This window comes from Hypanus sabinus, chromosome 24 (assembly GCF_030144855.1).
Source record: "Hypanus sabinus isolate sHypSab1 chromosome 24, sHypSab1.hap1, whole genome shotgun sequence".
In the NCBI taxonomy this organism is placed as follows: Eukaryota; Metazoa; Chordata; class Chondrichthyes; order Myliobatiformes; family Dasyatidae; genus Hypanus; species Hypanus sabinus.
In genome coordinates, this window is record NC_082729.1 from 11836479 (window position 1) to 11863494 (window position 27016).

At 41.4% G+C, this 27016-nt stretch overlaps 2 protein-coding genes across 3 annotated transcripts in view; one reads left to right on the top strand and one right to left on the bottom strand.

The window, feature by feature from the left end:
* The window catches only part of kdm1a (lysine (K)-specific demethylase 1a), a 105790-nt gene extending 87695 nt beyond the window's left edge, over positions 1 to 18095 (bottom strand). Inside the window, exon 1 of one of the 2 annotated variants that reach the window (XM_059949267.1) lies at positions 17658 to 18095. In XM_059949267.1, the coding sequence (XP_059805250.1) occupies positions 17658 to 17906 (249 nt within the window). In that variant the 5' untranslated portion in view covers positions 17907 to 18095. The remainder of the gene's footprint in view (positions 1 to 17657) is intronic. The other variant, XM_059949266.1, reaches the window with a different exon arrangement.
* A 2404-nt stretch (positions 18096 to 20499) lies between these two features.
* tmem30b (transmembrane protein 30B) overlaps positions 20500 to 27016 on the top strand; it is a 47634-nt gene continuing 41117 nt past the window's right edge. The window contains exon 1 of the mRNA XM_059949268.1: positions 20500 to 20912. Coding sequence (XP_059805251.1) covers positions 20718 to 20912 — 195 coding nt within the window. The 5' untranslated portion in view covers positions 20500 to 20717. The remainder of the gene's footprint in view (positions 20913 to 27016) is intronic.

The following is a 27016-nucleotide window of genomic DNA, read 5'->3' on the forward strand; positions in this document are numbered from 1 at the left end:
AATTTATTGAATTTTTTAAGTTTTAATGTTAATGGGCTTAATGGACCAATAAAAAGAAAAAGAATTTTAACATACATTAAAAAAATGAAAATAGATATAGCTTTCTTACAAGAAACTCATTTAACGGATATAGAACATCAGAAATTAAAAAGAGACTGGGTTGGAAATGTTATTGCAGCTTCATTTAACTCAAAGGCAAGAGGAGTTGCAATTTTGGTTAATAAAAATTTACCAATTAAAATACAAAATGTATTAATTGATTCGGCAGGAAGATATTTAATTATACATTGTCAAATTTTTTCAGAACTATGGACTCTTATGAATATTTATGCACCAAATGAAAATGATGTAAAATTTATACAGGAGGTTTTTTTGAATTTGGCTAATGCACATGATAAAATATTAATAGGTGGAGATTTTAATTTTTGTTTAGATCCAGTTTTAGATAGATCAACAAAGGCTATTACAAAATCAAAAGTAGCAAAATTAACTCTATCATTGATGAAAGATCTAAATTTGATTGATATATGGAGAAGAATCAATCCAAAAGAAAGGGATTATTCATTTTATTCAAATAGACATAAAACATATTCAAGGATAGATTTTTTCCTGTTATCAACAAATATTCAAGATAGAGTGAAAAACATGGAATATAAAGCAAGAATATTGTCCGATCACTCTCCTTTAATAATGACAATGATAATGACAGATAAAGAGGAATCAATTTATAGATGGAGATTTAATTCAATTTTACTAAAACGTCAAGATTTTTGTGATTTTATGAAAAAACAGATTCAGTTCTTTTTAGATACAAATTTACATTCAGTTGATGATAAATTTATATTGTGGGAAGCAATGAAAGCATATTTGAGAGGTCAGATAATAAGTTATACTTCTAAAATTAAGAAGGAATATATGACAGAAATAGATCAATTGGAAAAGGAGATTATAAAATTAGAAAAAGAATCTCAAAGAAATATGACAGAAGAAAAACGAAGACAACTTATTAATAAGAAGTTAAAATATAATACACTCCAGACATATCGAACAGAAAAAGCAATTATGAGAACTAAACAGAGATATTATGAATTAGGTGAAAGATCACATAAAGTTCTTGCATGGCAGTTAAAAACAGATCAGATTTCTAAAACAATAAATGCAATTCGAACAAAAGTGAATGAAATTACTTATAAACCTCTAGAAATTAATGAGGCTTTTAAGAATTTTTATTCTGAGTTGTATAAATCAGAATCAAAGAATGACGATGTTAAGATAGAAGAATTTTTATCACAAATAACTCTTCCAAAATTAAATACAGAAGAACAGAAGGGATTAGGTATGTCTTTTACAATGAAAGAAGTTGAAGAAGCTTTGGGATCACTTCAAAGTAATAAATCTCCAGGAGAAGATGGTTTTCCACCTGAATTTTATAAAAAGTTTAAAGATTTATTAATTCCTCCTTTTATGGAGTTAATATATCAGGCGGAAAGAACGCATAAACTTCCAGAATCTTTTTCAACAGCTATTTTAATAGTATTGCCAAAAAAAGACAGAGACCTTTTAAAACCAGCATCATATAGACCTATTTCTTTATTAAACACTGATTATAAAATAATAGCAAAAATCTTATCTAATAGATTATCTAAATGCTTACCAAAATTAGTGCATATGGATCAAACAGGATTTATCAAAAATAGACAATCGGCAGATAATGTAACTCGGTTATTTAGTATAATCCATTTAGCACAAAAGAGGGAGGAAATGAGTGTGGCGGTTGCTTTAGATGCAGAGAAAGCATTTGATAGATTGGAATGGGATTTTTTATTTAAGGTATTGGAAAAATATGGATTAGGAACATCATTTATAAAATGGATTAAAACCTTAAATACTAATCCCAAAGCTAAAGTAGTGACAAATGGTCAAATTTCAACATCATTTCAGTTAACAAGATCAACTCGGCAAGGTTGCCCACTATCACCTGCTTTGTTTGTGTTGGCAATAGAACCACTAGCTGAATTAATTAGAATGGACCTAGATATTAAGGGTTTCAGAGTTAATCAGGAAGAATACAAGATTAACTTATTTGCTGATGATGTTCTAATTTATTTAACAGATCCATTACATTCACTACGCAAATTATCTTATAGACTAGAAGAATATGGGAAAATATCGGGTTATAAAATAAATTGGGATAAAAGTGAAATTTTGCCTCTTACTAAAGGAGATTATAATCAATGTCGATTAATAACTCAATTTAGATGGCCAGCAAATGGTATAAAATATTTAGGTATAAGAGTTGATAATGATATAAAAAACTTATACAAATTAAATTACTTACCACTTTTGAAAAAAATTCAGGAAGATCTTGAAAAATGGATGGCATTACCAATAACATTAGTAGGTAGAGTAAATACTATAAAAATGAATATATTCCCTAGATTACAATATTTATTTCAATTATTACCAATACAATTACCCCAGAAGTTTTTTCAAGAGTTAAATAAATATCTGAGGAAATTCCTCTGGAAAGGTAAGATGTCCAGAATATCGTTGGAAAAATTGACATGGAAATTTGATCTAGGAGGATTACAACTTCCAAATTTTAAGAATTATTATAAAGCAAATCAACTTAGATTTATTGCATCTTTTTTCGAGAAAGATAAACCGGCATGGATTAGAATAGAATTAGACAAAATAGGAGAAAATGTACCAGAAGATTTTATATACAAATGGGAATCTAAATGGATACGGGAAAAGAAAGAATCTCCTATATTAAAACATTTGATTGATTTATGGAATAAGATAAATGTTGATGATGAGATAAAAAAATCTTTATTAGCAAAGAGATCTTTAATTCAAAATAGACTTATTCCTTTTACAATGGACAATCAACTTTTATATAATTGGATTCAAAATGGGATTAGATATATAGGGAATTGTTTTGAAGGAGGTATATTAATGTCATTTGAACAATTAAAGAATAAATATAAAATATCAAACAACACTTTATTTTGTTACTTTCAATTAAGGGCTTATTTAAGAGAAAAATTAGGTCAAACAATGTTATTGCCGAAATCTAATGAAATAGAAATTTTAATTCAAAAAGGAAATATCAAAAAATTTACATCTTGCATGTATAATTTGATTCAAAGACAGGTAATTAAGCAAGGAGTCCATAAGTCAAGACAAAAATGGGAAAGTGATTTGAATATTAAAATTGAAGAAACAAATTGGTCAAGACTATGTCTTGACAGTATGACAAATACAATAAATGTTCGGTTAAGATTAGTGCAGTATAATTTTCTACATCAATTATATATTACACCACAAAAAATAAAAAAATTTAATCCAAATTTATCGGATCAGTGTTTCCGATGTAACCAGGAAACTGGTACTTTTTTACATTCGACTTGGTCTTGCTCTAAAATTCAACCATTTTGGACAAATTTAAGACTTTTACTGGAACAAATTACAGGAACACAATTTCCTCATAATCCAATATTATTTTTACTAGGTGATATTGAAGGGATAAAACCGAAACTCAAACTAAATAAGTATCAGAAAGAATTTATAAAAATTGCACTGGCAGTAGCCAAAAAAGCTATTGCAGTTACTTGGAAATCGGATACACATTTAAGTATAGATTCTTGGAAGAAAGAAATCTATGGTTGTATTCCATTAGAAAAAATTACTTATAATTTAAGAGATAAATATGAAACATTTTTGAAAATTTGGAGCCCTTATTTACAAAAGACAGGATTAAATATATAGATGCTTTTAAGATGAAACAATTGGTTATTAGGGGAAAGAAATAAATATACATATTAAAATTATTACGAACTCCATGGAGCATGTGGAGATCTTCCAACCACCAGGCATTCTTTCTTTCTTTCTTTTTTTTCTCTATGGGGCAGTTAGGGGGGAGGGGTTAAGGGGAGGGGGTATGGGTTATATACATTGTTTTTTCATACTTTGTAATCATTTAAAAATGCAATAAAAAATTATTAAAAAAAACTCAAATATTCCTTTTGAACTCCATAATAACTGATACAAATGGCCGTTTTATTATTGTTTCTGGTAAACTATATAACACTAAAGTTGTACTAGCAAACCTGTATGCCCCCAACTTTGATGATGTTAACTTTTTTGAACGTTTTTTTTCCTCACTACCAGACTTAAACTCATACTCTCTTATACTGGGTGGTGACTTCAACTGTTGGTTAGATCGTCCTCTGTTACCAGATCACCTACTAAATCTGCCTTAGCTATCCAATCGTTTCTCTCTAATTTTGGTATCTCTGATATATGGCGTTTACTTCATCCTACTGAGAGAGATTATTCTTTTTTTCACATGTTCACCATACCTTCACTAGAATTGACTATTTCTTACTCGATAACCAACTTATTCCATTTGTCTACTCTTGTGACTATCAGAGTATACTGATTTCTGACCATACCCCAATTACTCTCTCTTTAAACTTTCCTGGTCTCCCTCAGAGGAATAAACACTGGCGGTTTGGTTCAACTTTATTATCGGATGATGATTTTCTAAAATTTATTAAGGATCAGATAACCTTTTATTTTAACACTAATACATCACCTGAAGTGTCATCCCAGATCGTCTGGGATGCCTTGAAAGCATATCTGAGGGGTCAAGTAATCTCTTACACAGCAAATCTCAACAGAAGGTCCTGTGCAGATCGATTAGACCTCATTAACCAGATTAAAGAATTGGATCAACTGTATGCTCAAACTAAGAACCCTGAACTATACAAGAAGCGTGTAGAACTCCAAACTAAATTTAATCTTCTGTCTACTCAACCTGTCGAACGCCAACTTCTCAAAAGCAAGAGTCGCTTTTACATTCATGGTGATAAGTCTGGTAAATTTCTAGCCAATCAGCTGAGACGTTCCAAAGCCAAACAACATATTACAAAGATCCGGGAGGAGAACGGAGACTTTACATTGAATCATTTAGAAATTAATGACGCATTTAAAAATTTTTATTCTCGGCTTTATTCCTCTGAATCTTCGAATGACAATATCTCTGTTGATCAATTTTTAAATACACTTTCATCTGATTTTAAAGCCAAACTTAATGCAGCTATATCATCAGAAGAAATATCTTTTGCAATTTCTGCACTGTCCTCAGGGAAATCACCTGGACCTGATGGGTTCCCTGTAGAATTTTATAAATCATTCTCTTCACTTCTTTCTCCTCAGTTACTTTCAGTATTATCTAACTCGTTTAATTACGGCAAATTGCCACCCTCTTTTAATGAGGCATCTATTATTCTTCTTTTAAAAAAGGGTAAAGACCCAACAGAGTGTTCCTCTTATAGGCCGATTTCTTTGCTCAATGTTGATGTAAAGATCTTGGCTAAAGTTTTGGCTTATAGATTAGAAACCGTTATTCCCTCTATTATTTCTGATGACCAATCAGGTTTTATTAAAAACCGTCTCCCTTTTTTTAACATTCGGCGTTTATTTAACATTTTATATTCACCTCCAACTGGGATTCCTGAATGTGTTATCTCCCTCGATGCGGAGAAAGCATTTGATCCTATAGAGTGGAACTACCTTTTTGCAGTCTTAGAAAAATTTGACCTAGGTCAAAGTTTCATCTCTTGGATCAAATTGCTGTTCGTGTCCTACTGCCTCTGTTTTAACTAATTTTCAGAAATCCCAGGTATTTAATCTCAAACGTGGCACCCGTCAGGGATGTCCCTTAAGTCCCTTTCTCTTTGATTTGGCTATAGAACCTTTGGCGATAGCATTTCGAAATTATCCTGAATTGACCGGGATTTGGAGAGGGGGTGTTGAGCATAAAGTTTCTCTTTATGCTGATGACTTATTACTCTTTCTCTCAAATCCGTCTACATCCTTACCTCCAATGTTTTCACTTCTTGACCAGTTTAGCCAGATCTCAGGCTATAAACTTAATTTACATAAGAGCGAACTTTTCCCAATTAATAAAGAAGCACAAGAACTAACGTTTCGTGATCTCCCTTTTAAAGTAGTCCATAATCAATTTACTTACCTAGGGATTACAGTCACAAGGAAGTTTAAAGATCTCTTTCGTGAAAACTTTGCCAATCTTTCATATACTATAAAACAGAGTCTGGTACAATGGTCACCTCTATCTATGTCTTTGGTAGGTCGTATTAATGTTGTTAAAATGTATGTTCTCCCTAAATTTTTATACTTATTTCAATCTATCCCAATTTTTATTCCTAAATCTTTTTTTGATTCCTTAGACTCTATTATTTTGTCATTTCTGTGGAAGAATAAGCGCTCTAGAATTAATAAAATCCATCTCCAAAAACCTAAAAAAGAGGGTGGCATGGCTTTACCTAACTTTTGTTTATATTACTGGGCAGCTAATATACGTTGTGCTACCTTTTGGTCTTTCTTCCATGGCCAACCGAGTGCCCTAATTGGGTGGCAATGGAGTTGAGCTCCACTAAAGAATTATCTATCTCTGCACTTCTTGGCTCTGCACTCTCTAGTAGTTTGTCCAGATTAATAGCTAATCCTCTTGTTAGACACACTTTGCGTATATGGGCTCAGTTTAGGAAATGCTATGGTTTCCATTTCCAGCCCTGTCATACATAATCACCTTTTTTTACCTACTACGTATGATTCAGCATTCCATATTTGGTATAGGAAGGGCATTAGACATTTTGAAGATCTATTCATTGATAATCGCTTCGCTTCTTTTCAACAGCTCTCTGTTAAGTTCAATCTGCCCAATGCTCATTTTTTTAGATATCTCCAAATTAGACACTTTATTGCTCTTTTAATTCATAACTTTCCTGAAATGCCTGCGAAAAATGCTAAGGACTTCTTTCTTTCCATTAATCCACTAGGTTTAATATCAATTATTCTAGATAAATTAGCAGCCTTACGACGGGCCCCTGTGGATAAAATTAAAATGGCATGGGAGCAGGATTTAAATACCTCCTCATCTAATGAGAGTTGGGACTCGATTCTCAAATCGGTTAACTCAACCTCTCTTTGTGCTCGCCATTGCCTTTTACAGTTTAAGATTGTTCATAGAGCCCATATGTCTAAATCTAAACTATCTCGATTCTACCCTAACATTAGTCCGCTTTGTGATAAATGCAAGAGGGGCGAGACCTCCCTCATTCATATGTACTGGCTCTGTCCTAGCTTGGAGAAATTTTGGAAAGATGTCTTCACTACGTTATCGTATATTCTGAATTACCACCTAGAACCAAACCCTTTAATTGCTTTGTTCGGTTTCTGGGGCGAGACAGATTCACGTCTGAGTCCGATCAAATGCCGAATATTATCCTTTGCCTCTCTCCTGGCTGGACGCTTGATCCTCCTTAGATGCAGAGATGTTGCCCCGCCCACTCATGCTCAATGGCTTAACGACATTATGGCCTGCTTGGACCTCGAAAAAATTCATTATTCAGTTCTTAATTCGGATTTAAAGTTCCATAAGGTCTGGGGACCTTTTATCGAGTACTTTCATAACCTTCCTCTTGACTAGGGTTTTTTTTCGGTCCCTTGCTTTCAGCTCCCTTTTTTTTTGGTAGTAGGCATTATTATCCTCTGTTGCCAAGTGTATTCACAGTCTGGGAGTTTGACTGTTCTGATTTATATTCTCTATATTGTGTTGTGGTTGGTCTGGAGTTTGTTTTTTTGTTTTGTGGGGCTTGGGGAGGATACTAAGTTCACTTGTCTTCAATTTAGGTGCTTTTTTTAAATTCTCTTTCTTTGTATCATATTGTCATTGTATGCTTAATTTTGCATTGTATTAATGTTCCTCATTTTGATCTGGGGTTTTTTAATTTGTAGTTATGTAGAAAATGTATAAAAAAACTAATTAAAAAAAAACATGGAAGGGGTGAGATGGGTCAGTACATGACAAGTAGACAAGGAAAGAGAGGGAATGATGGGCCTTCCCAACTTCTTGCATGATAAACATCTAACTTTCTGTGACATACAAGGCATTTGTAGCTCTCTGAAGACAATTTTGTAGTTGTCCATTACCAGAAAAAGTCAATTTCTCTACTCTTCCTATCAAAGCAAAACAACCTTTCATTTGACCTCATACTCATCTGTCTACACTCCTCTACATCATGCCATATGTCAGCACACATCCTGACCTCTCTCTGTAGTATTAACTCACACAAAGCTCCACTTGATTCTCCGTGTATTTGGTGACATTCCACTGGTCAAAATAACAGACTTCAACAGTTCCTGGGTTCTAATACCCCTCGAGATTTCTTCCCTTCACTTTTCTCTGATCCGCACCCAATCTAAGACCTGCCATATTTTCACCATCCTTTCTTATTGATTCCACCACTTCCACCTTTGTGCTGAATTCTTTGACCAGAAGTCCTCACTCAAGATGGCAAATCTTCCATGTTCAGAGATCCCATTTCATGTGGATTCCTCCACTAGCCCCTTACCTCCTTTAGATCTACTTACTGCTAACTGCTGATGATACATTAACCATCGCTGACTCACTCTAATCTAACATTGTCATCACATTGCCATCAAGGGTGGTGCAGTTGTGGTCTGGAAAACCAGACCCCAACTCGCATATAGTCATAAACCTAACTTCTTTGAGGATCGTGGAAAGCCCATTCCTACCTACCACCCAACACCTACAAGCAGAATTGCCCAAGCCAAGCCATTGTTTCAGCCTGTTCTTGCCCTCCCCCACTCCCACTGTTCTTGTTTTTCCCTACCTTTGATCACCATGTTCCTACTCAAGTCTATAACACGTCAAATGATTCCGCCATCTTGATCTTTCCCAATTCCCGGGTCCAACCAGTTCACCTTCAGAGACTTGCAACCTCACAACACTTCTACTCCATTGGTTCCCTTCTATCCTCCCATCCATTCGCCTGGTGGAACTTGTCCTCACCATGAACTTGTCTTCCATTCCATTCAATGTCTTCATTTCAAAAGATGCACATAAGCTACGCCTGTTTTTGTTCTGAGATACCCGAGTCCACTTCCCTCAAATCTTTATCTGGTACATCCAACAACTGTGTTAAAGCCATTTCATACACTCCAAGAACTCAACAATTTCATTACTTTTCGCTGCCAATTTCCATTCTACTTTCACCTTTACACTGATCATCCTCTAACTCTTCCCTTTTCAGATCCCTGCCTCCATCTAAAGGGATAGATTAGCCACACAAAAAAAACACGAAGACTCCCACATCCGTCTATACTTCCTCCACTTTATTCTCCTAGTTCCTCCATCTCAGCCACATTTACACAGATAAAAAGACCTTCTGCACAGGTGCCTCTGAAATATCTTCCTTCCTCCTGAACCAGAGCTTCCCCTTTACCAATAGACAAAGCTTTTGACTCTATCTACGGTATATGCTTCACCTGCTCTCAGCCCCTCTCTCGGACAAGGCAAGATCCCATGTTTATCACCTTTCATCCACAATCAATTTTCGTCCTTTTGTTGTGTATTGTATGTTGTAAAACATTAGATGAAAGTCTGAGCTGCTCCAAGTAACATTTTAATTCTTTGTGAGCTCGCAGCATGTAAAGTGTCAAAGCGTCTGTACAAATTAAACATTGTAGGTTTGTTAATGTCTGAAGTTTGCTGATAGCAGCTGGAGTCTTTCCCAGCCTCAAGGCACCAGTAGCATGAGTATGTCTGTTAATGAACACATGCTGTTTGAGTGAAAGAAACTATTCTGGGTTAGTGACATGAGAGCAAAAGATCAAAGGGTTAGTCTATTGCTGTGTGTCTTGCTATGCTAATGTAGTTCCTTATTTATTTGGGTACCTTTCACTCGATTCTTGGGACTTCACCTAGACTGAAGAATCTTGATCGGTCGGTGCCTAGAAACCACATCCAGGGTGATTTCATGAATCGGAATTTGGAATTAGTCCAACAACAGCGACAATAAAGTCCTCTGACAACAGCAACAAGCATGTGAACACTATGAATTGTGAGCACTGCAATCGTTGTGGAAAACTTTGCAACTTACTACATTTGATGTGGCCTATTTGTGTTTTCTATTTCATGATAATGTAACACCCGGGGGAAGATTTCACTGCTAGTGTAACGGTTTCACTGTAGCAGCAGTGTTATATTACAACTAGAGATAACAGGGGCTTTGGAACATGCAGTGTCCAATGAGGGGAGTGTTTTTCTTTCTTGTGTGCCCGAGAGCGAGGAATTCGCAGGTTTTTGTTCAGCAGAAGATGGAGAGAGAAGAGGCCAGGACGGAGAGGTCGTAGACTGCAGGACTGAGTGGACCTGAAATGGGGTCGGGAGTCGACAATGCCTGGGGGAAATAGAAGGAGAACGAACGGATGGGAGAATCGTGAGCTCCAACGTGCACATTCGACTGTTTCATTAAAATGGGCCCTTTTCCTTTTTGTTTCCTTTACTAACCTTATAGTCAAATTTAAGAATTATAAAGCTCAATTGTTTAATTGCTTATGGTGTACTGCTTGTTATTTCGTGTACTAATTTGTAACACAGGGGAAAACATCACGCAGCATCCACACAAACGAGATTTCACTAGTTTGGTGGGCCAGAGACCATCTTCCCCTCGACTAACGAACTTGATGGTTACAATAATAAATTAGGCTTATGTTACTTTGTTGTGCTTCTACTCTTGTCACCACATTTCCCAAACTCTTGAATTACTTGGGTCTTCTGGGTCTGACCAACCCAGCCCATTACACCTCTCCAACAAGATTCTACTACCATAAAGCATCCTCCTTCTGCCCTTCACTTACAGCAGTTGAAGTGGATCAATCACCGCTTTCATAACACCCAATTACTGTACCTGATTCCCTATACTCTAACCTTGTAGGCCAAGCTCCTGTATGGAGCTTAGACAATGGCTCTTAGTTCTGCTCGTCACAGCCTTACATTATGCAAGGAGGAAATGTGCTACGTTAGTGGTCACCAACCTTTTTAAGCCCAAGATCCCCTACCTCAGTCTTCGTGAAAGGCAAGATTGACCCCAAATCGGTTAGTCACACGCATAAAACCCCACAACCCAGAAGTAGAAAAAACGTGTGTACACCAGGGGTCACCACCCTTTTTTGCACCACGGACCGATTTAATATTGACAATACTCTTGCAGACCAGCCAATGAGGAATACAGCAACATTTGAAGCAGGTTCCTTATGTCCAGTCTATTCCGCAATTTAGTTTTTGTGGCTCTCAGCACTTAGCTTCTGTCCCACTTGCTCACGCTTTTTCCGCTGAAAAAACTCAGTGAGTTTGTCTTTATGTGTAGGCTGCTTGGACTCAGGGTACTGAAGCAATTTTGAGGGCTTCATTGCCTCATTAGACAGCCTCCAGGCCTGAACTCCAGTCTCCCGCCCGCCTGGGCCAGGTGCGGCTGGTTGTGGGTGGGGTGAGAGGACAAGGTCAGGGCCAAAGGTCCCCGTGCCAGGGCCGCAGCAGTCGCATTCCGGAGAGAGCGAGGAGTGTAACAGGGCATGTGTCCGCCCCCCTTGTAGGTAGGTAGAATCTATTGGCCGACAGTTTGGCTCGAGGGATGGCTTTCAGTAGATCGCAGCGAGATAGCTGCTCTGCTAGTTACGAAACCCTGAGCCCGAATTAGGTCGTCTGCGAATATTTTTATCACCAGGTTCCCCACAAACATTTGGTGTGCTAAACAGGTTTAGAGGCGGCGCCCATTTGTCCGCTCTCCAGCCAGTAGCAACGGCACTTCCCGCCAGCCGCACGAGGCGAACCAGTGATCCCTGGTCTAAGGGTATCACTGCGGTTAGGCAACTGATTACCTTGTGTGCGTAGTGATCACATGTGCATTCAAGTTCGACAGTGGGTGTGACGGAATGAGGAAAGGTGCAGCTGACTCATATCGTTTCATATCAACAAATCATATCATTTCCTCATTGGGGACCACTGAAGTACACTGCGTAGTGTGTGGTGGGGGAGCTACACACAAGCGCACTGGGTAGAAAGAACGGAACTAAAACCCTGCAACCCGGAAACAATCTCTCTTTTTTTTTCAATCTCAATATTTTTAATTTTTTTCAAGATCTACTGGGAAAGTTTCAAAGATCGACCAGTCGATCGAGATCGATGGGTTGGCGACCAATATGCTACATAAATAGCAAATCTTTTTCTTTTAAAAAAGGGCTCTGAAACGTAAGAATTAATTTTCAATTCAGAATCAGAAACAGGTTTAATATCACTGACATATTGTGAAATTTGTTAGCTTAGTGGCAGCAGTATAATATGTGACAAATAGAAGAAAAAAACTTTTTAACTGAATTACAGTAAGTATATATATGCAAATTAAATTAAAAGTAGTAGAGCAAAAACAGAAATAATAAAAAAGTGAAGTAGTGTTCATAGGTTCAATGTCCATTTAGTAATCAGATGGTAGAGGGGAAGAGCTTGTTCCTGAATTGTTGAGTGCGTGCCTTCAGGATTCTGTACCTCCTTTCTGATGGTAACAATGACAAGAGGGCATGCCTTGGGTAGTAGGGGGTCCTTAATGATGAATGCTGCCTTTCGGAGGCACTGCTCCTTGAAGGTGTCTTGGATACTACAGAGGCTAGTACCCATGATGAAGCTGACTAATTTTACAACTTTCTGCAGCTTCTGTCAATCCTGTGCCATAGACACCCTCCTCTGCCTCCACTCCCATACCAGATGGTGATGCCACCTGTCAGAATACTCAACACTTTACAATTGTACAAAGCACATCTAAATACTGGAAAACACCGATAATTACTGTCCTGTAATTCAGAAATCCCAGCGGATCAGTAACTGCCTCACCATTACAATTCAATGAGCTGTCAGTTCCTTTATTTCTTTTAAAGTTAACCCATTTATTGGAAATTTTATTAAACCAGGACACATCAGTGATGTAACCTGGGGTCATCAGGTGCTTCTGTTCTTTCAAAGTCAGACACTCCCGCCCAGCCGACCCAACCATGGTTGATCAGGCCCCAGCTTGTATCCCAGAAGCATCGGTTCATAGGTCACACCTCTAGATCCACGACCATCTGGAGGCTCGCTTTGTGATGGTCCTGATGTCTCTTCTCTTTGCAACCCCTGTCATGTCAAGGAAAGAGCAGGTTCTGCAGAGCAAGCAACCAGCAAAACCTCGACGTCCCACATCTACTGGGCCCTCCACCCCTGCCTCTTGTAATAATGTGAAATAACTAGTAACATCAATCAAGTGCATGTTGAGGTATCTTCCAAAAAGTCCAGAAAATTTATTTGCTCAGCAACAAAGTCCCCAGCATAATGGGTTATTAAAGCTTTACTTATACAGTAGTCATTTATGCCTTCCAATTACATGACTGGTTAACACCAGCATGCTTTGCAAGGAGAATGTGTGATACAATCACAATCATCGACTGTACTCTTTTCTATAGATGCTACCTGGCCTGCCGAGTTCCTCCAGCGTTTAGAATATGTAATACGTTGTGTAAAATAAACAACCACGGGATCATTCATGAGAAACATACATTCATGACTGACCCCATGTACAACTTGGTAAATCAGTTCTAATTTCAAATTTCAGAGAAAGGCATTTTGCCAAATCTACTACACAATTAACAATTGTAAAGCAAGTGGGTGGGGGGGGGGGTTAGTTGTTTTGCTGCTGTTTGTGTGGGGGGGGGGGCTTTAGGGTTCTAACATTTTCCTCTAATTCGTTATTTGGGGTTTTCTTCTGTTTGTGTTGATGTCCGTAAAGAGCAAGAATTTCAGGTCATATACTACACACATTCTCTGATATTAAATTGAAGCATTAAACCATAAATTGCATTTCCAAATAAAGGATCCCATTAAGCAAAGCACACAATTAGATAAAGCTGAAAATGCCTTTAACCAAAACTAGTTCCCACAGAAATACTATAAAATGTGCAAATAAATGCACAATTGTATAAAACATAGAAAATAGAAACGTAGAAAATCTACAGCACAATACAGGCCCTTTGGCCCATAAAATTGTGCCGAACATGTCCTTACCTTAGAAATTACTAGGCTTACCCATAGCTCTCTATTTTTCTAAGCTCCATGTACCTATCCAAAAGACTCTTAAAAGACCCCATCGTATCCACCTCCACCACTGTAACCGGCAGCCCATTCCACACACTCACCACTCTCTGAGTAAAAAACTGACCCCTGATATCTCCTCTGTACCTACTCCCCAGCACCTTAAACCTGTATCCTCTTGTAGCAACCATTTCAGCCCTGGGAAAAAGCCTCTGACTATCCACACGATCAATGCCTCTCATCATCTTATACACCTCTATCAGATTAACTCTCATCCTCCATCGCTCCAAGAAGAAAAGGCCAAGATCACTCAACCTATTTTCATAAGACATACTCCCCAATTCAGGCAACATCCTTGTAAATCTCCTCTGCATCCCTTCTATGGCTTCCACATCCTTCCTGTAGTGAGGCAACCAGAACTGAGCACAGTACTCCAAGTGGGGCCTGACCAGGGTCCTATATACTTGCAATAATATGTAAAAGGCGGATACAGTTACTCCAATTAGTAAAACCATTATTCACTCTGAAACCAGGTTCTTTTAATCAGATCAGTACAGAAGTTCTACTCAATAGCCTATTTTAAATATTGTTAGAATAAACTCTAAAAAAATATAAAAACTATCATATAAGTATTGTTCTGCACTTTGTTGAATTCAGAATACAAAAAAGCAGGGAACATTCAGACTCCCATTCCACATCATGTACAGTCAAAAAGTATCGCTTTAGGATATCTTTGAATAACTTTCAATTCTAGATACTGAGGCATTCATGCATCGCTTGTCTGGCCCCTTGACCGTGCCGAAATGACATTGTTCCATCAATTCAGATGGCTGAGCATGCCACATCTTAACAGCCAATTCTGTCCCAGCAAACGTGTGACTTGGTGCCAACTGCACTATTGTACAGAAAGCATGTTTAACAGGACTGACTGAAGACTGGTGATGCCAGAGTGGCTGGTCTTCTGACTGACAATGTTGCTTGGACTGATATTTCCACACAGTTTGAATTCATTAATTTTAGAGTTATAGAACACTACAGCATAGAAACAGGCCCTTTGGCCCATCTAGTCCATTCCAAACCATTGATCTGTCTAGTCCCATTGACCTGAACCAGGCCAACAGGCTTCCATACCACTCCCATTCATATACTTCCCCAAATTTCTCTTAAATGTTGAAATTAACCCCATACCCATCACTTGTGCTGGCAGCTCGTTCCACACTCTTGCCACCCTCTACAGGAAGAAATTTCCCCTCATTTCCCTTTCACCCTTAACCCATGACCTCTGGTTGTAGTCTCACCCAACCTCAGTGGAAGAAGCCTGCATTTACCCCACCTATACGCTCATAATTTCGTATACCTCTATCAAATCTCCCGCTCAATTTTCTATGATCCAAAGAATAAAGTCTTCCCTTATAACTCAGGTCCTCAAGTCCTAGCAACATTTGCATTCTTTCAATCTTATTCTCATCTTTCGTGAAGGTAGGTGACCAAAACAGCACACAATTCTTTCTCCAAATTAGGCCTCACCAATGCCTTATATAAATTCAACATAACATCCCATCTCATGTACTCAATACGAGGAAATCTGCAGATGTTGGAAATTCAAGCAACACACACAAAATGCTGGTGGAACACAGCAGGCCAGGCAACATCTATAGGAAGAAGCACTGTTGACGTTTCAGGCCGAGACCCTTTGAGATCCGAGATGCTGCCTGGCCTGCTGTGTTCCACCAGCATTTTGTCACTCAATACATTGATTTCTGAAGGTCAATGTGCCAAAAGTTTTCTTTATGACCTTATCTACCTGTGGTGCCACTATCAAGGAATTAAGAATCTGTATTCCCAGATCCCTTTGTTCTACCACACTAATCAAAGCCCTACCACTCACTACCCTGGCTGGTCTTACTTCACACTTGTCTGCATTAAATTCCACCTACCATTTTTCAAGGTGGTCCAGATCCCACTGCCAGCTTTGATAGGCTTCCTCGCTGTCCATCACAATCCTGCCATCATTTGCAAGTTTGCTGATCCAATTTACATTATCTTCTAGATTGTTGATATAGACGACCAACAACAATGACCCAGCACCGACCCCTGTGGCACACCACTAGTCACAGGACTCCAGTCAGAGAGGCAACCATCTGCTACAACCCTCTGGCTTCTCACACAAAGCCGATGTTTAATCCAATTTACTACCTCATCTTGAATACCAAACGTCTGAACCCTCTTGACCAACTTCCCATGCAGGACCTTATCAAAGACAACATCCACTGCTTGCCTTCAACTTTCCTGGTAACTTCCTCAAAAAAAAACTCTAGACCTGACTTACCAGACACAAAACTGAGCTGACCATCCTTAATCAGTACCTGTCTAACCAAATTATTATATATCAGGTCCTTTAGAATACCTTCCAATAAATTTCCCACTACTGATGAAAGGCTCACCAGCCTATGATTTCCTGGCTTATTCCTAAAGCCTTTCTTAAACAATGGAACAATATTACCTACCCCCCAGCACCTCACTTGTGGCTAAGGATGTTATAAATATCTCTGCTGGAGCCCCTGCAATTTCTGCACTAGTGTCCCATTGGTGTACAAGGGAACAACATGTTAGATCCTGGGGATTTATCCACCCTAATTTGCCTCAAGACCAAAAAAAAAACCTCCTCTCTATTCTGTATAGGGTCCAGGACCTCTCCACAGCATTTCCACACATCAGATGCAAAAATTCCATTTAAGATCTCACCCATCTCTTTCAGCTCCACATATAGATTACCGCTCTGATATTACATAGTGTTATAATAAATATTCCAGTGAAGCAATCTTAAAGGGAGCATGGGCTTTAAACAGAGCATCTGTCCATCCAGATGCCAAAACCACTGAGATTTCTGTTGAGCCAAATAATGGATTATAACAATTTTATTGTCTTAGTACTTGATTTATTCAAAATGTGATCATGGCTGCAATTACCAAAGACTGTAAAATAATCTACATGATAGAATCCTCAGGCAATTAGAGCACCTCCTCCCCCACACACAAAATGGTTTCAGAACATCAGCGACCACACATCAGAGGCAAGCCACATGCGCGCACACACGAACACCCCCAATACAGCAACCCACATAAAGGACTTGGCTTAACACATCTGCTTTCCTGAACCCAGATCCATTTCCAGAATCAGCGGAACTCCCAAACCCCCCCCCCCCACCAACCTGTGTCCCCTCCCTACAGCATCTCACGACCCCCATCCTCACCCTCTCAATACTGCCTTCCTCCTCCTCCTGATACCTCACCCCACCCCCTCAACCAGATGTCTCGATCCTCTCCCAAAGGGCGAAACCATCCTTACCCCTATCCCATACCCCACACACCTGGGGGTCTCAATCCTCTTTACCACTCTAACCTCAACCAGGAGTGTCTCGATCCTCTCCCTCCTCCAAGGGGCGAAAACATCTTTGCCCGTACCTCACACCACCTCCACGGGGCATCTCGACACCCCCGTCTCCAATCCCCACCCCACCCGGCCAATCAATTCTCCACCCCCCACATTCCCAATGGGTGTTCCAATTCTTCCCCTTCCCCTCCCGCACCCCCACCTGGAGCTTCGATCCCCCCCCCCCCACCCCCGTTGTTCCCCGGAGCCTCACCTTAGCCCGCTTGCGTTTGCTGGTCCTCCGGCCGTCCGGCGTCTCGGCCGTGCCCCCCTCCATCGTGCCCTCGTTGCTGCTGCTGCTGTGCGGGGACGCCCGCTCCTTCTTCTTGGGGGTGCGCTCGGCGGCGGCGGCGGCGGCGGCGGAGCTCGCAGCCAGGCCCAGGCCGCCGCCGTCCGCCTGCGCCTCCAGGCCCTCGGGCCCGGCGCTTTGTCTCTCTTCGCTCTTCTTCCCCGTCAGCATCATCACGCCGTCGGTGGGCCCGCGGAACGCCAACCAGCGGCCTTCACTTTCAGGACAGGGCGCCCGCGGGGGCCGGCCGCCCGACCGATCGATCCGTGATCAATAATCAAACCAGCCGGCAAATTCAATAAACACAATACAATCGATAGATGGCTCGCTCGCGGAACAACCTATCTTGATGTGCGGAAGTCCACTTTGCCGCTCCCCGATTAGCCCCACCGCCGAACTCGGGCCGGCCATTGGATGGCGCTGGGTGTCAATCAGACGGACGGACGCCAGATGGGGCAGCGAGTTAGATTGAGAAGGGAGCGCGCGGTCGCGCACGCACAGGTAAGGCGCGTGCACGCATCACCTTGGTCGGCGGCCGGGTTTGCACCAGGTGACGCCGGCCCTTCAGCCCATCTAGTCCTTGCCAAACCATTTAAACTCCAAGACTGTTGCCTACCATCCATGAACCTACCCAAAGAATGCAGACAAGTGCAAGGTGTTATACTTTGGTAGGACCAGCCAGGGTAGGTCTTATACAGTGAACAGGAGGGCACTGAGGAGTGTGGTAGAACGAAGGGATTTGGGAATACAGGTCAATAATTCATTGAAAGTGAATTTTTTTTAGTTTGGGGTCCTTTTTTCATGTTTAGTTACTAAGAGATTGGGAGGCTTAGATTACACATGTTACTGGGAGTCGGTTTCTGTGTATGGTAACTGTTATTAATGCATTCCCAATCTCTTTGTATCATTATCATTGTTAGGCTTATCTACTCGAAACTTAATCTTTTTAAAAATTGAGAAAAGAAAGTGGCATCACAGGTACATCGGGTCTTAAAGCTTTTGACACATTGGCCTTAATAAATTCAACACAGGAGATGAGATGTTATGCTCAAGTTGAATAAGACATTGTGGAGGCATAATTTGGTGCATTGCGTGCAGTTTTGGTCACCAACCTGCAGGAAAAATGCAAACAAGGTTAAAAGAGCACCGGGAAAATTTACAAGGATGTTGAGTGATACAGAAAGGTTGAATAGGTTAGATTTCCTTGGGATTCACGGAGAATATACAGTATTTAAATAAAGTTGCACAGACACACTAAAGAAGAAGCACAAGTAGGCAAAGTAGGTGCAGAAGGCTGCCTCTTCATTTGACAAAATAATGGCTGGTAGTCCATTTTCCTGCAACCCTCTGTGCTCCTTATATATTCAGAAATCAAATAGAACATGGAACAACAGAACAGGCTCTTTGGCCTGATATGGTCCTCAATCCTAAGAACTTTCTGCAATTGAGAGCATCCTGACTGACTGCATCAGTGGTTGATATGGGAACTGTACTTCCCTCAATCGCAGGACTCTGCAGAGAGTGGCGTGGACAGCCTGGCGCATCTGTAGTTATGAACTTCCCGTGGTTCAGGACATTTACAAAGACAGGTGTGTAAAAAGGGCACGAAGGGTCATTGGGGACCTGAGTCACCCCAACCACAAACTGTTCCAGCTGCTACCATCTGGGAAGCAGTACCGCAGCATAAAAGCCAGGACCAACAGGCTCCGGGACAGCTTCTTCCACCAGGACATCAGACTGATTAACTCACGCTGATCTGCGTGTACTCTATATCACATTGACTGTTCTTTTTTTGTAATTTAGTTTTTTATTGAAGTTCATCAAACAAACATTTCCATAAGATGTATTTCAGACATTGTACATATACATCATATAATCATATATATCACAAAATCTCCACAAAGTATATATCTGAGGTATACACTTATAGAAAAGAGTGGAAAGAGAAAACGAGCAAAAGGAAAGAACTATGTACCAATCTTTTGATCTTTTTTTTTACAACAGATTCATTGATTTGTGAGAATAAAATCAGGCCTATGAGGCATTATGTAGTTAAACCATTTCTCCCAGTATGAATCAAATTGTTCCAGCTTATGATTAACAGATGCTGTTATCTTCTCCATTTTGTAAATTTCCATTGTAATTTCCATCCATGTATTTAAAGTTAACGACTGGGGGGGTCCTGTACTCTCAATCGCTTCACGCCAGAGAAACTGGCATAAGCATCTTGATAAGCATCAGCCTTATAGCCTATAAGGCTCGAGGCGGACTTTAACTAACTTTCTTCTTAAGTTCTCAATATTAAATAAATAAATATTAATAATAATTAAAAATATTATTATTATTTGCACATTTTGTTCTCTCCTGCACTCTAGTTGAACGTCCGAGTTGGTGCGGTCCTTCACTGATTCTATTATGATTATTATTGTATTATGGATTTATTGAGTATGCCCGCAAGAAAATGAATCTGAAAGTTGTATGTGGTGACACTTACGTACTTTGATAATCGATTTACTTTTAAGCCATTGCAGAAAAGGCTGGTGTCATTGTCATAGGGTACAACACAGAAACGAGACCGTGCTGGACATCGCATTATCTTTTACACTATTCCTGTATTACTCCCATGTTTTTGCATGCATATTTAAAATGAATAAAGTTGCATTTTCAAAAGGGAGTAAGTAACTGCCAGCAACGAGTTTGACAGGTTGCATTTTGGACGAACGCTGAACCCGCCGGGGGTTGGCTGGAGGCATTGCAGGTGAACCGCGTGACGCAGTCGGCAGGGTGGGGAACCTCGCCCACTTTGGAGGTGAAGGTCCGGGATCGCAAAGCCGAGGCGGCCGGCGTTCGTTCTCTCTGCTGCTCCCACCCACCCGCCCGCCCGCTTTTGATAGTTTCCTTGGGTCGCTTCCCCACCCACAGGTGACAGGGCGAAACTTCTCGTCTTCTTCCCTCTGTCCTGCTCTGGCAAAGTCGGCGGCGGGAATGAGCCGACAGGAAGGCGAGGTGGTCCTGAAGAACAAGCCCGATAACACCGCGTTCAAACAGCAGAGACTGCCGGCCTGGCAGCCCTTCCTGTCGGCGGGGTACGTCCTCCCCACCTTCTTCATACTGGGGGTGATATTCATTGGGATCGGGCTCGGCCTGTACTTCACCTCCAACAGCATTACCGAGATCGAGGTGAGTCCCGTCCGCCGGTCGGAAACGTCTGGTGTGTCTTTCCTTCAACAGTTTGACCATTTTAGTTTCAAAAAGTTGAAACATAACTTCTAAAACTAAATCAATAAGGTTTTCACCATGTTGACCTAGAAACTTCCTCGCCTCGCTATCGAAATGCTGAGGGCACTGTGTTTTCTATAACTTCCTGGTTTATTGTTTCCACCGCTGTCATTCTCCAGCACTCCCCAAGACAACCATAGGAGATGCTTTACTCCACCTTCAACCTCCTCCCATCCTGCCATTCAGGGATCAAACGTCTTTCCAGGTGAAATAACATTTCGCTGACACTACCTCCAGTGCTCTCAGGAAAAAAACCAAAGTAGACAACATGCACCTTTCACTTTACTTGGGAGAACATTGGGACCATATCACAATTACAGCACAAGAGACAGGCCATCTCGGCCCTTCTAGTCCGTGCTGAACGCTTACTCTCGCCTAGTCCCACCCACCTGCACTCAGCCCATAACCTTTCCTTTCCTGTCCATTTAGCTATCCTTTTTTTTAAATGACAATATCGAACCTGCCTCTACCACTTCTACTGGAAGCTTGTTCCACACAGCCACCACTCTCTGAGTAAAGAAGTTCCCCCTCGTGTTACCCCTAAACTTTTGCTCCCTAACTTTCAACTCTTGTCCTCTTGTTTGAATCTTCCCTACTCTGAATGGAAAAAGCATATCCATGTCAACTCTATCTGTCCCCTCATAATTTTAAATACCTCTATCAAGTCCCCCCTCAACCTTAAACATTCCAAAGAACAAAGACTTAACTTGTTCAACCTTTCTCTGTAACTTACGTGCTGTGGACAGTACAACTCAGAACCAAACACTTTAGTCTACAATGTCATGCTAATGTAACAAAACTAGCAATTAAATAGCTAAACTGATCGCTTCTTCCTATACAATACCCATATTCCTTCCCTTTCTCCCATGGTCCACTCTACTCACTCCCCCCCCCCCATCTATTCCCCACTCAGGGCTCTTACCTACTCTCACCTCCCCGAGTCCCCTCCTCCTTTTCTCTTTCTCCTGTCATCTATCCTACTCTTTCCCCCTTTCATCCATTCCCCACTCTGGCCTGTCCTATCAGATTCCTTCCTCTCCAGCCCAGTGGGAATAAAGGGAGCCTTTTCTGGTTGGCTAATGGTGTTCCGCAGGGGTCTGTGTTGGGAATGTCCTCTTTATGTCAATGATTTGGATGCTGGAGTTGATGGCTTTGTTGCAAAGTTTGTAGATGGTTGAATGGGGCAGGTAGTTTTGAAGAAAAAGAGAGGCTACTGAAGGACTTAGATTAGGAGAATGGGCAAAGAAGTGGCAGATGGATTACAGTGTTGGGAAGTGTATGGTCATGCACTGCAGTAGAACAACTGAAAGGGTTCTGCCTGGAGGTTGGTGACTAGTGGAGTGCCACAAGGATCTGTCCTGAGACCCCTGCTCTTTGTGATTTTTATAAATGACTTGGATGAAGAGGCGGAAGGAGGAGTGAGTAAGTTTGCAGATAACACGAAGATTGGAGGAGTTGTGGATGGAACTGTAGGTTGTCGAAGGTTACAAGAGGATATAGACAGGCTGCAGAGTTGGGCAGAAAAATGGCAGATAGAGTTCAATCCGGCTAAGTGTGAGGTGACGCATTTTAGAAGGACAAACCAGAAGGTTGAGTACAAGGTTAATGGTCGGTTACTTAAGAGTGTGAATGAACAGAGAGACCATGGGGTTCAAATTCATACATCCCTCAAGGTTGCTGTACAGGTTGATAGGATAGTTAAGAAGGCCTATGGGATGCTAGGCTTCATCAATAGGGGGATGAGTTCAAGAGTAGAGAGGTCATGTTGTAACTCTACAAATCTCTGGTGAGACCACACTTAGAGTATTGTGTTCAGTTCTGGTCACCTCATTATAGGAAGGATGTGGAAGCTATGAGAAGGTGCAGAGGAGATTTACCAGAATGTTGGCTGGATTGGGAAAGTCTTATGAAGCAAAGTTAGCAGAGCTGGGACTTTTCTCTTTGGAGTGTAGAAGGATGAGAGGGGACTTGATAGAGGTCTACAAGATTATGAGAGGCATAGATAGGGTGGATAGTGAGTACCTGTTTCCCAGGGCACCAATAGCAAACACCAGAGGGCATATTTACAAAGTTAAGGGAGGGAAGTTTAGGGGAGACATCAGGGGTAAGTTTTTTACACAGAGGGTTGTGAGTGCCTGGAATGACTTACCAGGAATGGTGGAGGAGGCTAAGACATTAGGGGTATTTAAGAGCCTCTTGGGCAGGCACATGGATGAAAGAAAAATGGAGGGTTATGGGATAGTATGGGTTTAGTACTGTTTTTTAATGAGCATACGGGTTGACACAACATGGAGGGCTGAAGGGCCTGTACTGTGCTGCAGTGTTCTAGTGGTTGACTATTTTCTACGTGGAGAGAAAATACAAAGCCAACAGTGAGGTTCATAGGGTCTTGGCAATCCTTGTGCAGGATTCCCCAAAGGTTAATGTGCAGCTTTTGAATCTGTGGTGAGGAAGGCAAATGTGTTGTTAGCATTCATTTCAAGAGGACTAGAATATAAAAGCAAGGATGTAATGAGTTCCTCCGACAGTTTGTGTGTACTGCTTGGATTTCCAGCATCTTCAGATTTTCTCTCAGACGTAATGTTGAGACTTTATAAAGCACTGGTGAGCCCTCTCTTGGAGTATCATGAACAGGTTTGGATCCTTTATCTTCTAAAGGATGTACTGAAACTGGAGAGGGTTCATAGTAGGTTCATGCTTCCAGGTTTGAAGGCTTGTCATGTGAAGAACATTTGATGGCTCTGAGTCTGTATTCACTAGAATTCAGAAGAATGAGGGGTGACCTCATTGGAACCTATCAAATGGTGAAAGAGTGGATGTGGAGAGGATGTTCCCTTTGGTGGGAGAATCTAAGACCAGAGGACACAGCCTCAGAATAGAACCGAGGTGAAGGATTTCTTTAGCCAGAGAGTGGTGAATCTGTGGAATTCCTTGCCACAGGCAGCTGTGGAGGCCAAGTCTTTATATTTAAGGCAGAGCTTGGTAGATTCATGATTGGTCAGGGCAAGAAGGGATACGGGGAGAGGGCAGTAGATTGGGGCTGAGAGGAAAACTGGATCAGCATGATGAAATGGTGGAACAGACTCGATGGGCCAAATGGCCTAATTCTGCTCTTGTATCTCATAGTCTCTATGGTCTAAGAGGGGAGACATCCCCCCCCCCCCCAGCTATTATGAATACTCTTTAGAAATGGACTGCCTAGTGTCAGTGGTCACATAACCAGGACTTGCGATATGTGAGTATCTACACCTTGCCCAAGGGTGACCTGCAGGCCAGCAGAGGGAAGAGCACCTTACACCTCCTTTAGGTTGCAACACATCTCCACCCTGCCTCCCGCTTCCTATGATAAGCCTTTCAAACCATACGGACCATGCAGGGATGGGGATAATTTAGCTTGGTATCATGGCACAACGTCACGGACTGAAGGAGCCAGTTCCTGTGTCATTTAATGATGGAAGAACATTGACCTGAACGTCTACGCTGTTATAAGAGGTGCTGTCTGTCCTGCCCAGTCTTTGAACTGTTTGAATTGCTTCCGTCTGGTAGGCAATTCAGATCCCTCCAGACTAAGACTAATAGGCACTGGAGAAGTTTTTTCCCTACCGCGGTCACTTTGCTGAACAGTTAACTGTCAGCTAACTATTACTTGGATTGTACTACCTGTATGTATAATCTATATTTTCATTTATATTTATCATTATTATCATTATGAGCAGAGAGACAACATCTGCCGGAAGTAAATTCCTTGTATGTGCACAGGTACTTGGCGATTAAATTCTGATTCTGTTTTTATTGTTAGTACTTGAATGCATTTGTGTGGTGCAGAAACAGTAGCATAGTGGTTAGCGTAACACTTTGCAGTACAGGCGACCTGGGTTCGATTCCCGCTGCCTCCTGTAAGGAGAGTGTACACGCTCCCCGTGACTCCGGTTTCCTCCCGCAGCCCAAAGGCATACTAGTTGGTCATTGTAAATTGTCCCATGATTAGGCTAGGGTTAATTTGGGAGATTGCTGGACAGCCCTGCTCAAAGGGCCAATTCTGCGCTGTATCTCTGTAAGTAAATAAAACTAAACTAAGTGCCTCCCTGAAATGAATGTGAAGGATCCCACACAATTTTTATTTTGATGAGATTGACGAATATTTATTTCTCAAGCAATGTAAATAAAAGAAAAGAACTGGTATATTTGGTCATTATGTGGCTGCTCTTTCTGGGATCTTACTGTACACCGACTGGCGCTTTTTTTTGGGGATCTTGCTGTATGCAGTCTGGCTTGTTTGTTCTCTACATTTTTGGGGTTTCTGGGCGGCGTGGTTTGAAGGGCCAGAAGGCCTATTCCACGCCGTCACAATAAATAAAAATCTCCCATTCGTCTACACCCGTAGTTATGATTACTGCTGAACTGGCCGAGGAAAGACATTTGAGAAGGTGGTGACTGCATCAAGGGGATTTTGCTCCAGGATTGCCATTTGTGGATGTGCTATAAAAAGCTGGGTTTTAAAATTGAATTGGGCCTTGCCAACAATGAGGCTGATTGGCGCTTCAGCGACGAATGCTTTGCCCCGCAGTGGCATGGCATTGAAACACAGAACTAAACTGAAAGCGAATGGAATCCTGGTTTCGTGTCTGATACTCTGTGTTTTGTCAGCTTGCACTTTATCATTTGCGCGGTTTGTCCTTTTTAGGTAATATTACCACAAATAGATTAACAAATAATAAAAGTAAAAGGTGGCTGTCTGTCGAGTTCAAAAATGACAGGAAACCTGTGTGGGAGGGATTTTAAAGTGGAAAAGCCATTGCACTGGGGCAGTTCCAGTCTCTCGCCCTCAGAAGTCCAGGTCCAGTGGTGCGAACGTGTATCACACAAACTGGGGTCTTCCTTGCTTGCAGTGGATGACCGTGACGTCTTCTGTGCCTTGCTATGCCCTTCGCTCTCCACAGAATATTGCAGAACTGCCTTCCTGGCTGTTGGATCTCACACGCCCAGTCTGCCAAAGCTGACTTCACACGCCGGGACAGGCATGTCCCCTGTCTCACCAGGGTGTGAGGTCCACCGGCTACCCTCCCCCGGTTTAGCCCGTCAGTCGAAGCGGCGTACCGAGGCGTGGCCGCTGTCGCTTGCAAACAGCTGCTTGGAGCCACAGGTGAGAGCTGAGTGTCCACTGGGGACCGAAGGTGAGTGAGCTGCCCCAGAACGGACATGACAAGCCCCTTCCCCAGAAGTGCTACCTCTCCCTGGATACCCCACACGCAGGTGTATAAATAATTAGTATTTTTATTGCAGCGCTTAACATAAAAATACCACAAGCTATTTCCTAAAGCTATGAATCAACATGATGATTCCAAGTTGTGAGGAAATATTAAGGTAGGTAACTAAAGGCTTGATGAGTTCAGCACCTCGGGGTGCAACGTGAGTGTGACAGACTCTAGATCTTTATGTTCAAATGATGTCAGGGTCAAACCTTTAAGGTATGGAGGGCTCCGGTCTGGTAGAAGTCGATGGGAGTAGGCAGAACAACAGTTTGGCACAGACTAGATGGGCCGAGGGGCCTTCTTCTGTGCTGTGGCACTCCGTGACTCTGAGGTCTTAAAGGAAGAGGGGCAATGTGGCTGCTTTAATAAACATGAGGTATCTCAAAGATTCATCAAAATATTCATGGCTGTTAAGTGATCAATCAATATTTTGAATGCGCTATATGTTCCCGTAGTTTATTTATTTATCGTGATAGAGTGCGGAATAGGTCTCTTGCGACCCTTCGAGCTGCACTGCTCAGCAATCCCTGGATTTAATCGGAGCCTAATCACGGGACAATTTACATTGATCAATTAATCTACCCAACCGGTGGGTCTTTGGACTGTGGGAGGAAACAGGAGCACCCGGAGGAAACCCACGCGGTCACGGGGGAGAACGTACAAACTCCTCACAGGCAGCGGCGGGAATTGAACCCGGGTGGTCGGTACTGTAAAGCGTTGTGCTAACCACTACGCTACCGTGCCTCGGATAAG